Genomic DNA, 14,632 nt, shown 5'->3' with positions numbered 1-14,632 from the left:
ACCATTATGCTGATGACATGCAGCTCCATTTCTCCTTTCCATCTAATTCCAAGGAAGACATGCTAAACCATTGTTTGGTGTTAGTAAGAGAATGGACAAGAGTGAACAATTTGAAATTTTATCCAGCAAATGTAGAAGTACTGATCAGCTGAAAGGCAGATCAGGGAATAGGGATTCAGCCAGCACTGTAGGAGATTGTACTTCCCTTGAAATTTCAGGTTCACAGCTTGGGTTCAGCTTTGAGTGTGGATCTCCATTTTCTACAGTGGCCAGCAGTGCATTTATAGTTGAAATCAGTGCACCAACTGTGTCTGTTTGTGGTGATATTTGATACAGTCATATGACACATGCCTTTGTTCCATCCCATTTGGTTTACTGTAGTGCAGCTGTGACAAAACAGTTGACCAGAGTTCATCACAGGGAACATAGAGCAGCTTTGTTCCAACTATTTCACTGGCTGTCAGTCTGTTCCTGGGCACATTTCAAAATGTTTGTCATGACTTATATGGCTTGTGGCCAGACTGTCTCAAATGCCATATTTCTGCACATGAGGCTTCCTGTTGGCAGGAATTAAAGGTGTTATGCTTTTACATCTTTTGTTAAATGTGTTCATTTTTTAAAATGTAATTTTGTTACTCATATACTAGCTTAATATTTTATTGTTTGTAAATTTTAGGATTGATTTGTTATAATGTATGCAGTAACAGATAAATAAGCAGTATTAGGTAAAAACCAGAATCTTCAGAATTCTATCACCATGACTGTGCCAACCATTTTAGTATAATTCAGCAAGTATTAGCGCCTAGAATACAGTGCTAGTCTCAATTAGAGTTGATCAATTGACTTAGTGGAATTTACACAATTTATGAGTAACACCAAAGATTTATTCTGTTTCTTGGTTATAATCAATACTAAGAACTAGATTTAGGCCAGGATTGCTATTACATGCTTTCAGTGATGTTTATCATTAGTACCAATGGAACATTTAATAATTTCCAAATATTTTCCTGGTAGTTGTAATTCTGCACGCTTTATAGAGACTTTAGTGCTTATTTCCATGGCTTCTTTTAATATTTTTTTGACAAGTGGACACTTTCCATCCCTATATTTTAGACTTAGGGTCACCCTAAGTCCGAAACGACTTGAAGACACAGAACAACAGGTGACACCTGTTCGGCTCCGCAACCGTTGTTGTGTGGAGTCCCACAGGGTTCAATTCTGTCCCCAATGTTATTTAACATCTACATGAAGCCACTGGGGGAGATCATTCGGAGTTTCGGAATGAGATGTTATCTCTACGCAGATGATGTCCAAATCTGTCACTCCTTTCCACCTGTCACCAAGGAGGCTGTCCAGACCTTGAACCGGTGTCTAGCTGCTGTATCGGACTGGATGAGAGCTAACAAATTGAAATTCAATCCAGACAAGACAGAGGTCCTACTGGTCAGTCGAAAGGCCGAACAGGGTATAGGGTTACAGCCTGTATTGGATGGGGTTACACTCCCCCTGAAGATGCAGGTTCGCAGCTTGGGAGTGATCCTGGACACATCGCTGAGCCTGGAACCCCAGGTCTCGGCGGTGGCTGGGAGAGCTTTTGCACAACTAAAACTTGTGTGCCAGCTGTGCCCGTACCTTGGGAAGTCAGATCTGGCCACGGTGGTCCACGCCCTTGTTACATCCCGGTTGGATTACTGCAACGCACTCTACGTGGGGTTGCCTTTGAAGACTGCTCAGAAACTACAACTAGTGAGAAGCAGCCAGATTGCTCACCGGAGCGGCGTACAGGGAGCATACCACCCCCCTATTGCGTCAGCTCCACTGGCTGCCGATCCAATTCCGAGCACAATTCAAAGTGCTGGTTCTGACCTACAAAACCCTATACGGTTCCGGCCCAGTGTATTTGTCCGAACGGATCTCCCTCTACATCCCATCTCGAACTTTAAGATCATCTGGGGAGGCCCTGCTCTCGGCTCCGCCACTATCACAAGTGAGGTTGGCGGGGACAAGGAGCAGGGCCTTCTCAGTGGTGGCCCCTCACCTATGGAACTCACTCCCCGGGGAGGTTAGATCAGCGACTTTCCTTCTGGCATTCAGGAAAAGATTGAAGACCTGGATCTGGGACCAAGCTTTTGGACATTCTAGGAGTTAAAGGAAAGATCTGATGATAAACAAGGACAGATGGAATGGAATGGATATATGGACTCTGAACTCTGAGAATGAGATTGTCTTGTTATTTTATTGTGTATTGATGTTTTAATTGTAAACTCTTTGAATTTCTTTTGTATTGTTTGTGTATTGATTCAGGCATCGAATTGTGCCTTTTGTCTGTAAGCCGCCCTCAGTGAGAAGGGCGGGGTAAAAGTAACTGAAATAAATAAATAAATAAATAAATAAATAAATAACTTGACTATCTCATCAGCCAAAAGCAGGTCCACACTTTACATTGAAATTCTGGCAAGTTTATGTGAAAATTGTTCTTCATTTTAAATGTTATCCAAGGATGGAAGCTTGCATCCCATTTTGGACCCTCAAGGTGTAAACTTTTTTGTGCAACAGAAATGTTTTGGGATGGTCACTATCAGTTCCATTTTTCCCTCAATGCAGAAGGCCAGTTGGTTCAACTTGTACCTGAAGGATGTAGATTTCATCTAGAAATCAGGCCATCACCAGATATTTCCTGTGTTACATGGTGGGACCACATGTGTATTTCCTCCGTATCTTTCCTTTCAGCCTTTGCACTCTTCCTCATGTGTTCACCAAGTGTATGGCTGTGATGGAGGCTTGATTTTTACAGCAAGGCATTGTTCTCTTTCGCTTCCTATACGACTGATTACCTGTGGTGCAAACATGCAAGCATCTACTTTCAGAAGGTTGTGACTCCTTTCCATCTAAATCAGGAAAATGTTCTTCAAGCATTCTTACAGAATCGTACTGGTAATCTAGAGTGCTGTCTCCACAATGTATCTCCACTGGACTTTGGTTTTCTATTTTATCTTCTTTTTAAAGGTATTTTTTTATCTGTTACTCATTTGCCCCAAAAATGCTACCAATCTTACCAAATGGGTTTCAGTGACCATTAGTGTGACCTGTGAACTTGGAGGCAAACAGCCTGCATCCCAAGTGAGAAGTCGCTTTCCTAGGGCTGTGACAGCATTAGCTGCTTTCTCGAGTGGTTCTTTTTTATGACATCTGTAAAGCTGCTACCTGGTTTTAGCATCTGTGTTTGAGAGAGGTGTGTTTTTTTCCTGTTTGATATGATGCTCCCTTTTCCTACTGACTTATAAGCCTAGAAATTTTAGTCTAAAAAGCAACCCCAAAAATCTGCATCAACATCCATGGGTCAGTGAGAGTAATGTACCTTAACTCTTATAAAAACTGCCTCCTCTGAGTAGAATGGTGAAAGGCAAGAGCTTAGTCCATCCCAGGAGAACCTAAAAGAAGCACTGACACCCACAACTCTATCCCTACTCTCTTTACCCATTGTTTCACTTTTGACTTCTTTGAATCCCTGGGCTAGGAATTGGATGTCCCCCTGAGGTCACACTGGCATTTCCCCCTCTCTGTGGAATGACCCTCAAATTGTCTGTGGGTTATATCAAAAACCATAATTTTAGCTCTATACTCTGTCCTTGACTTCAACACGAGATTGACGTTAACATAAGTATTTATGGTAATTTACTATTTTCCCACAGAGACCATGAAGAAGAAAGATAGGTTGCTAACCTGTAACTGTAGTTCTTTGAGTGGTCATCTGTGAACTCATACATCCCCGCTTGTTGTGTCCTGTCTGTCCTTCGACCCTCGACTATTGCTTCAGTATCCAGGGAACTGAGGGTTTAGACAGGAAGTATGGCATTTGCTTGCAAAAAAAAAAGTCTTTACAAATACTGCATGGTGTCCAGTTCTGGGTACTACTCATCAAAGGCAATATTTTGAAATTGGAAAGGGTATAGAAAATTATAACTGAAATGATCAACAACTACTCTGTTTAGCCTTTTATTGCTTAGAAGCCAAGCAAGTGAGAGATCGTATGATAGAAGCATGTAAAATTATGCATGATCTAGAATAGGTGTGAAGACGTACATCCCTAATCTGCTTGCAGCCTTTGTATTCCTCTTTTACACCCCTGAAAACCCTGCAATTTTTTCCCCCAAACATCACTTCCACATGACGTTTTGAGACAGACTGCAGAATTAAAAAGTTGTTTGGTCTTGCTTGCCCCTGGCTCCCATTTGTTTGCTCATCTCAGTACAAAAAATATGGATATCATGCCATTTTTCACTCTTACAATATTAGAACTCAGGATCACCCAATGAAGTTGAGTGATAGGAGATTCAGAACATATAAAAGAAACCATTTATTTAGAGGGTTGTTGTAGGTTTTTTGGGCTATATGGCCATGTTCTAGAAGCATTCTCTCCTGATGTTTTCCTGCATCTATGGCAGGCATCCTCACAACTTCTGAGGATGCCTGCCATAGGTGCAGGTGAAACATCAGGAGAGAATGCTTCTAGAATATGGCCATATAGCCCGAAAAACCTACAACAACCCAGTGATTCCAGCCATGGAAGCCTTCGACAATATATTTATTTACAAATTGCATAGTTAAACAATGGGAGCTGCTAATGCTAACTTGAACAAGTTTAAAATAGAATAAGCAAATTCATGGATATAATCATGATGTATATATATTGTCTTTAATATCAAAATATATTTGTGAATACTATACTGCGCATACAATTTAGATAGGACTATTTATTTTTGTGTTCTCATTGGTCTTTCCCATAGTCATCTTGTTATTTTGGGAACATAATCATAAACTAAATTGTAAAAATTGGACAAAAATAGGAAGAATCTGGAGGAAATTCCCCTGCTTTTTTCCAAATTCAGTTTTTCCAGTGGAGGAAATATGAGACTTTGGGGAATATAGAAAAGGATCCCCACTTTCGGAATTCCTTTTGGATAATTTTAGACCCATGAAACCATTATTTAACAAAGAATTGAAGCAGTAGTTGACTTTCAGTTTACATTTTTTTGCTAAAAATAAAAAAGCAGCCTCTATGAGCCTAAAATGGCCCAAGAAGGCCAAAAAAGCATAGTAAAATTGCAAACACAGCAACTTGGTTGTATATTTAAAAAATATGCGGATGGGAGAGAGGCCCTCCAGGGAGCTACATAGGGCAGTATAGTTGCCAACCTCTTGGAGTTGCCGATTTCCACATAAGCAACACTGAAGTTCATCATTCTGCTTCTGTAAGTTCACTAGTCTTTAAGATGGGAGAATACAGCATTGCATATAATGATAAGGCAGTATTGAAAATTTCAGTATTTTCAGTGTTGAGTTAAACCTCCTTCCAAATATGCAGTTAATATAATCCTTGTCTGTTTTCATGAATACGTTCCATCTAGAATTATATAGTTCAGTCCAGTTGTTGGGGCTTTATTTACTTTGTCTTATTCTGAAGTGTCAAAAACTAAGAAACATTGATTAGGTAACGTAGATTAAACTACAGCGGTTTGCAGGTCTATATTTATTATAATTTGTATTCATAATTTTACTTGTACAAATCTATGGCACTTTTTTTGTTTTGTTATGCCAAGTTATAAGTCAGGTCCTTTATATTGCTAACATATTAAAATATGTTTAAATTTGAAAGAAAATAAGTAATAGGTGTGTTTAAGTACCCTTTCCAAATATTTTTTCTTGGGTGAAAATCAGGAAAATGTTATTTTTATGATTTTATGGCAATTCTCTAGCCAGAATAGTTTATTCTTATGTTCTCAGATATATGGAAATATTTCAAACAGGTTTTAAGCCAAGATCTTTAAAAACCGAATGCTACAAAATGAATCTGGTTTCTCCTGTGAATGAAACATGTACTTGAATAGTGAGGAATGTTCCCTGTCTGATCAGTACATATTGGGCTGCTATTTATGTTGAATTTTACTTATGCACATGCTCTAAGGTTATGTAAAAGCAGATTAATTTTAGTACGCTTCTACACCCATTTCCTATGCTATCAAAACAGTGTGTGCTGAATTCTGCTTGTATCATCAGCTTGTGTGCTGCAATCTCAGTGCATAGTGCCAGCAGCTAGAATTTGGCATGTATAGCAGCAGGTTGTTTTAGGAGTCACCCCTAATCATACTCTATTTTAGGTGGAATTAACTTTTATCTTCATTCACAAACTGAACTGTCTTCTATTTGTTTGCTTTTTCTGCTGCATTTGTAGGTGCCCCTGACCCAACAGCTGGTGCTAGCATAGATGATGAAAACTGCTGGCATCTTGATGAAGAGCAAGTCCAAGAACAGGTTAAGCTCTTTCTTTCCCAGGGTGGATATCATGGATCTGGGAAGCAGCTCAACTTGCTTTTTGCAAAGGTAGGTGTGTCTGGGAAGGAATCAATGTGGTTGCCCTCGGTGCTCCCCCACACCTTTTATTCAGGTTGTCCACAAATTGGGGAATTTATTTTCCCATGATATTTCTATTCTAGAATTATAGACTCATAGAGCTGGAAGAGACCACATGGGCTATCCAACCCCCTGCTATGCAGGAAAAGCATATTGGCTTATTGGTTTTACTATTACTCAGAAAATGGTGGTTTAAAATAAATTATCTTCAGTTTTCAGGTCAGTTGTCTTATAAGCTGTTTTGGTGGTAGAACCCCCAGCTAAAGGAAAGGTAAAATATATTGTTGAAGACTTTCATAGCCAGAATCACTGGGTTGCTGTAAGTTTTCTGGGGTGTATGGCCATATTCCAGAAGAATACTTTTCGAAAATGGCCATACAGCCTGGAAAACTAAGCTCAACCCAAAGGTAAAATGGCTTTCTAAAATAAAACCAACTCTCCTCGTTTCAAGAAAAGTGTGGCAAAGCTTTGCCCTAATAACTTAGACAAAAGGCCTGCCATGCCTCATAAACATTTATTTAACATTTTTTTAACTTTGAAACTTGACTCATGACTTGCCACATGTTTTGAACTGCCAGTAAACAATTAGTAAATTCAAGTGAGGCCTTTTTATTAAGGAAAAACAATTAATATGAAATCGGAATGGTTGAAGAGATGGCTAATGCTTAGAATCTAGATTTTTCACTTAGGATACTTAATTTATTGAAAGTGGTGTCTCAGTTTAAAAACAAAAACAGGAAATTTACAATCAAGGCCCAACTTTTCAATGTTAGAATTCTCTGTATCATATTGAAAATCAAAACTGGGAATGGTCAAAGATCCAGGTCAAGATTTACTTCTTTTCAGTTGTCAGGGGATGGAGGTGGAGAATGGGGTTTTGTGCCTCCTTTTAGCTGCCCATTTAGGAATGCCTGCAGGAGAAGAAACAAGTATGGGTTTTGGGGTGGGTGGTGTGACGGTGATGAGGGATTTCCTGCTTGAGGCAGGAGGAGGCATTGTAGTTTGAGATAGGGTGCTGTAACAGCTTTGGGAGCCTCATGCAGCATATGGGCCACATTTTGTCCACCCTAGCTTTACATAAACCTGGCACTTCATGGAAAAAAACTTGGAATTGAGGTCATGGCAGCTTTCTAAGTGAGATAGGAATGCTCAAGTCAGCAGCACTGCTTTCACAGTGGTCACTCCCATACTCTCCCACTGAGCAAGGCTAGGTTGGCTTCCTCCCTGTTGCTCTTCCATCAGTAGGCAAAGTCTTTTTTTTTTTTTTTTGTATACTTAAATGCAGGTGGGCCTTTGCCAACTGGTTACACTTGCTGCAGAAAGAGCTTTTAACTGGGCAGGTGCCATATTTTCTGTTACTGGTGTTCTTAAAATAGTATGTTCTTTTAAAAAGAAAAACCTTTTCAGTTTATACTCATGCTATGTTTTACTTAATTTTATTGTAATTCGTTCATGGGGGAAAGTGTGATATAAATAAAAAATAAATAAAGGCTTCAGGGAACAATCTGTGGTGTTGAGATAATGGAGATTAAATTAACTCTGTTTTTTGGCTGATCATGAAATTTCATGCTTTTACTGTCGGGTTTATAGATGAATTGCATGAAGGGTTAGGTATGTGATGGAGGTAGAAGCTACTTGTAGAAAATTTGAAGAAATCCAGCAGAAGACTGCCATCGATAACTTCGACCAGACTGGAATGTTGAAGACAAAAGTCAATAGCCAAAAAACAACCCAAAAACAGGGTAGTTCATTGCAAGGAACTTAGGCAGCACAGCTGCAGGTTATTGCTGTTGGAATAATGTAATCTCAAGCTAGATGTCTCCTAGATATGTGTACTTTGCAATAGAAACAAGGTCACTTGTTACACTGAACAAACTGATAGCAACCAACATGCTACAGCCTCAGGTAGGTTCTGTGTGGTGAACTCAAAAGAATCCTGTATTTAGGACTGAAGTGGCATAACAAATATTGGGAGAGATGGTTTCTTCCAATACTAGCTTCTAGTATTTCTGCCCATACTCCCCCCCCCCCCCCTTCAGTCAGTTCCTTTAAAAAATCATTAAAATTTCTGGAGCCCTATGAATAAAAGTACAGGGAAGGAGAGAAATAAACATTAATAATCCTAAACATTTTTTTTTCATTATGTTTGTTCATATGACTTCTATTCAGTATGACTGAAGGAAATGTGGACAACATAATCTGGATGCAACCACTTTTGCTGCAAGGGACAAATTACACGTTATGCTTTCCTGAGAACGTTTGTTGCAATGTGATACATGTTTGAGGCACAACGTGACAGCATGAAGTTCCTCCTGCATTGTGGCCACTTCCCAGTCATGACCTTAATATTTCATGTTGTGGTTTTATCAGGCTCCATATCAACATTGGCTGTTACATTATGTGAAAAAGCTGCACATAGGAAAGAGAGAACCGGCATGCAAATACAGGATAAAATAACTAGAAGAGCCAGCATAGTGTAGTAGGCTGAGTGTTGGACTAGAACTCTAGGAGATTAGGCTTTGAATCTTTGCTCGGCCATGGGGATGTACTGGATGGTCTTGAGCAAGCTACAATTTTTCAGCCTCACAGTGAGGCAAACACAACCCCTCTTGAACCAATTCTGTAATGAATTTCTCTTATAACATGCTCTTTATTTTTTGTTGCTCTGCTGTTTTACCTTCTAGGTGCGAGAGATGTTAAAGATGAGAGATTCAAATGGTGCTCGAATGCTGACATTGATAACAGAACAGTTCATGGCTGACCCACGCCTATCGCTTTGGAGGCAACAAGGGACTGCTATGACAGACAAATACAGGCAACTCTGGGATGAACTAGGTAAATATGAAGAACTCTGTTGTAGATTTTAAAGTGATGGAAACATTTCAGTGTTTTGAAAAGCATTGGCTCTTGTCAGCAAAGCTTGGAACTGTTGCTAACTTCTGAGAAATATGGCAGCCTGGGTGCTTTTTTATGGGCAAAACCAGTGCATTTTTGCTAAAGTCAAGGACACGCAGCCAAAAATAACTACTACATGAACTGTTTAATAGTAGGAGGTGGAATATAAACACTTCCTAGGTAATAAGTAATCCATTGTATTAACAAGGGCTAGGTCTGCAGCTATTAATAGTAAATGTTTACCTTTCTGCTTAGGCCTGCCTATCTCTTGATTCCAAAAATGTCTATGAAAGGACATACAGCTTTAGCCATTAGTTCTCAGTTGGTGTGGAAAACTGTGCGGCCCACTGTTTAAACTTGACACATGGCATAGTGTTGACCCTGGTCCCTGCATTCTTACTTCAGTCAAGTGGCTGTGTTCACATGAGTTTATATCTAATGTGGGATATCTTTTGTGTGTGTACTGTGCTTGGATTTGGGGACTGTGAAGTTAGGAAGATGAGAACACTATTTATTAATTCAGACCAGTGGTGGATCATTTTCCAAATTAGACTGCTGACTTGGAACCTTAACCAATTGCTTCATAGACTTGTGTAATACAAGAGGAACTAAGTGTACATTATTATATGTCTGTTTAATGTTTTATGGCATCAAATTGTTGTCTGTTGTAAGGCTACTCTGAATCCCCTTCGGGGTGAGAAGGGCGGGATATAAATACAGTAAATAAATAAATACATTAGGGATTTTGGAATTCACGAGTGCCTGAAGATCAGTGAAATGGCAGGAAGCTATAGCAGAATATGCCTATTCATAAAAATACTGTAAAACTTGTTGGCCTCAATAATAGAGGCAGCTGAGGTGTGCACATGTTTGTACAGATGCTTGTCAATCCATGTATCCATGAGTTCTGCATCCATATATTCAACTAACACAATGGTTCTCATCCTGTGGGTCCCCAGGTGTTTTGGCCTACAACTCCCAGAAATCTAAGCCAGTTTACCAGCTGTTAGGATTTCTGGGAGTTGAAGACAAAAACATCTGGGGACCCACAGGTTGAGAACCATTGAACTAACTGATCAAAAATAGTCATATTAAAAGAAACGTTGCTGTGAAGTGGACACTATGCTGATGTTTAGGCATACTCTGCTATAGCCTCCTGTCATTTCACAGATCTTCAGGCACCCATTTGTTTGCCATTTTATACATGCTATTGTATAAAATGGGACTTGGCTATCTATACATTTTGATACCTACAACGTGTGTGTATGTGTGTGTGTGTATTGGGGGGGCCTGGAACCAAACCTCAGCAGATACTGAGGAACCACTGTATAATTGTTTGAAAATTGAAAGAATTTAAAGCTGGGAACTAACCTGTATTTATTTTAGAAGTGACAGTATGTTATGAGTATCTTAATCCAGTTTAGTAGGAATTGGAATTGAAATAACTGCCACAGTTGAAATTCACACTTAGTGTTATTTTGGTGTGCCATTTATTTTGGAAAGGAGTGCCATATTTTTACATGGCTCTACATGAGATGAATATAACACTAAAAGGTCCAGAGGTGCAAATTACAAGCTGCAGCTATTTTGGCTTATCTTCCACGTAGACATGCAATCAGTTACGGGAATCCTGGCAACACATTCCATCAACGTTCCTTTGGAGGTACTATATTTAATAGTGACCTTGTGTGTTGTAGGGATCCGGCTGGATGAAAGTTGTGGGGAGTTTTGGCCTTGCAACTCTCAACTAGATATATTCTACACAAGGGGGTTTAGCGGTTGTTGATGAAGGGTAGTGTTGCAGAGGCAGATGAAAATTTCATCTCCATTACTAGGCATTGAATGCAATTAATTTTGAATGTATGCACTTATAGTTAGGGCAGGAATTCTGTTGGTGTTGATGAATGGTCTGTATGTCTATGATTTGACAGATTCAAGTGTGCCATTAAGGAATCCCTAACATAAGAGTTGTAGGCTATACCACCTCAACACCAGCTACTGTCTATTAAGCCCAGCATATGTGGACCTGGTGTTCTGCACAGGATACATTAGGAATGAAATATGAGTGAAGGCGCCTATAAACACCTTCAGAAGGAATAGATCACCTACTGGTTGATGCCAGGGTTGAAAATCTCTGTAATAGAGTTAGGCAGCAGACACCTTTTACTCCACATGGCTAGACAAAACTGAAAATTATTGTTTTGATGGGAGCTGCAGGCATTGGGGACCTCATATAGCTCATGGACATTAGTTCTATTGTATAAGCTCCATAGTTGTTTTGGACTTTGTAATTTCTTTTCAATATGTTAGAATAGGAAATTGAAGCAATTGACACAATAGTTCTTCTGAGCCTTTTATCACTTAGTAGAGTCAGAACATTTCCACTGTGATTGATTGAACTAGACATTCTTTTGAGGCTTCAGAGTCCTTGATAGTGGGTTGCGATTATACTACAAACTATAAAATGACTTGGATAGAGGTGATTTGAATTTAGTAAAAGAGACTACAACAAAATTGTCCAGGGCTAATTCTTTTTTGTTTTTACTGGATGAATTTTAGTGTTGGTGCTTGAGGATGCAGGCTAAGTGCTTGGGCCTGTTGACCCTGTTGCTTGCCTATTGATCCATACCCTTCTTCCTAATGTAAATTTGACAGGAGGAATCATTTCACTTTGTGTTAATATTAGTTACAATTTTGCTCTTGAAGAAAGCTTTGCTTAGTTCTTTTGCTCTAGGAAATGAAAGACCAACCACATACATGTCATTCTTGGTAGATGTAGCTGAATCTATTTCAAGAGCTTCTGAGTGGAACTGGTTATCTGATATCAGTTTCATGCCTGGTCTGAGGATAGGGTTCATGATATAAATTGTCTTGATCATGTTGAATGAGATGTGTTGAGAGTAGTGCAGTTACTTAGATACTTCTAGAAGAGTTTAGTGTGCCCATTCTAAATGGTACAGCTTTATGTGTTTGGCTTTTCTTTTTTTAGCCAACCATTAGGCACTTAAGGTCATCCTTGTTATGTAATTTTAAGCCTCTGAAATATCCTAGAGCACTGCATTCTCTACCAAAGGCCAAGTGGTTTCATAGTAGTAGCCAGATAGGTTTTCCTGCTGACAGAACTGCTCCTGCCAGTGGCATGGGAAAGAGAGTGACCCTTGCTTCCACACCTCTCATTCTTGCAGTGTCACGCGAGTGTCGTCTTTCCTCATCTTTCACAAGCTCATTTGCGTTCACTCAGAAATTGCCCATCTAGGCCATGCCTCTGTTCTATCTAGCTGTGGCCAGCTCCTTGATATTATTCATTAATTTTGTTTTGTGTTCTTAAACTCCCAATAACTAATGTTTTGTGAGTAGTGTGCAGTTATAATCTAAAACACGGCAGATGTTATACTATTTCATGTCAGAGTGGAAGCTGCCTTCAGAGAGAACCCAAGGGAAGATTTGTCCTTCAACAAGATGCGGTTATTCTCTATACATGGTATTTCTATCTCCCATTTACCTACTCACCTTAAGGACACTGATTGTAGACATTTTGATGGTTTTAGAGAAAAACAAAAGGTTTTATGCAGGGTTTTTTTTTTTTTTGGCTTATAGATACAGTTCGAAAAGCACCCAGAGACCATATGTAATGTCAGCAAACATCAAAAGGAAAAATACAGCTATCTTATAGTCACATGTTCACACAAGTTCACAAGCTGGCCCTAGGGTTAACTAAATATGAAGTTTTCATAAGAACATGTTAGAAATTCCCTTTGGATGAGACAGGTTTGGCTACCTTCTCCCCCATAGGGAAGAAGCCACTTTTAAAAAGAGATGTTTAAAAAATGGTTTAGCTTCTCAATAAGCTTTACAGAAGGGCTGAACTAACTTAAGATGCTAGTTGAAGTTCTGCCAGTGTGGGCAAGCAACATTCCCACGGTCAGGTGGGCAGTGAGAATGTTTTCTTTGAAGGTGTAATTCACTTAATGTTTTAATAATACAAAGTACAAAGGAATATGCAACTAAGTTCTTTTAGAAGTCTAAAAGGTCTAGCTAACAAGGTGGACCATTAAGATAAGAGAACAGTTGCTGTTTTGACAGAGACATTAATTAAATTTGAAAGACATCAAACAAGCAGATAGCTAGACCAAGGGAAAAAGGAGGCGATTACTTTTAAATCCACAGTTTCCTAGAACTGATGGGACACTGTTACATAACCGATTCTGTGTGCTGAATTTGGAAAGCTTACACTTGTGATTCTAAGCAATGCAAATTGGTTTTATAGATGACTTGAGGTATCAGAAACTGACACAAAAAGAAACTTTCCCCAATCAGAGCTGTTATCTTCAGTGAAATATAGCTAGCTGTTGTTTTAGCCCTTAAATTTTACATTTGCATATCATTGTATGCAATCTGGTGCCAAATCACAACTTTGGCACCAGATTGCAATGATCAAAGCAATAGTTAAAATTAAATAAAGTCTGAACTTCAGGATTTAATTTTTAACTATTGCTTCGATCATTGGTTGCTGGCCAAAATGTTTTTAATGCCTGTTTCCTGTAGTTATTTGTCATTGTTGTTTTATTGTTTTGTAAACTTTTATGCATGGGATACATAAAATCACTGGGATCTGGTGACTGACATGATAAAATCATCAAAAAACCAAATGAACAAAATACATTGGTTAGCATCCTATTGCTTCACCAGTGTTGTGCTGGAGGCAGAAGTGGCAGCAAGCAGTGAGGAAAAAATGATGATGACAGGAAGATGATGAAGTCAGTGATGGAAATAGGATATGTCTGGCTCCAAGCCACCTATTCCACAAATGTGAAGTGTGTGAGAGTCTCAAAGTCAAAGCATTATGGGAGAATGGCTTGGAAAATGATTTGTGTTTGGACCAAACTCGAATTCATCAGCTAAATATTAAACTCTTACAGTGAAAGGGACTAAACTCTGCCAAGGACTTCCATTGTATTGGGGTCACAGAGGCCTCACAGCTTGATGAACTGTACTCAATTTACTTGTGAACATTGCAGCTTACTTTATTTACCTGAGAACATGTCCCTAGAGCAGTGGTTCTCAACCTGTGGGTCCCCAGGTGTTTTGGCCTACAACTCCCAGAAATCCCAGCCAGTTTCCAGCTGTTAGAATTTCTGGGAGTTGAAGACAGGTAGAGAACCACTGCCCTAGAGTCTTAATCTCTGGGCAGTTTTTTGTGAGTCTTGGCAATCTTTCACGTAACCTATGAAAGGCTTAAAGATAACTCCCAATATTTTAAATGGGATACAGAAGTTCACCGGTAATCAGTGAGGAGGACCTAAAATGGCTATTACATTTGCAGTTG

At 39.2% G+C, this 14,632-nt stretch overlaps 1 protein-coding gene across 1 annotated transcript in view; it reads left to right on the top strand.

Moving 5' to 3' along the window:
• The window catches only part of ZSWIM6 (zinc finger SWIM-type containing 6), a 100,890-nt gene that overhangs the window by 46,026 nt on the left and 40,232 nt on the right, over positions 1 to 14,632 (top strand). Inside the window, exons 3-4 of the mRNA XM_060761536.2 lie at positions 6,233 to 6,381; positions 9,096 to 9,246. Coding sequence (XP_060617519.2) covers positions 6,233 to 6,381; positions 9,096 to 9,246 — 300 coding nt within the window. The remainder of the gene's footprint in view (positions 1 to 6,232; positions 6,382 to 9,095; positions 9,247 to 14,632) is intronic.

This window comes from Anolis sagrei, chromosome 2 (assembly GCF_037176765.1).
Source record: "Anolis sagrei isolate rAnoSag1 chromosome 2, rAnoSag1.mat, whole genome shotgun sequence".
In the NCBI taxonomy this organism is placed as follows: Eukaryota; Metazoa; Chordata; class Lepidosauria; order Squamata; family Dactyloidae; genus Anolis; species Anolis sagrei.
Note: the sequence above shows the minus strand (reverse complement) of the source record. Positions and strands in the feature narration are given on the sequence as shown.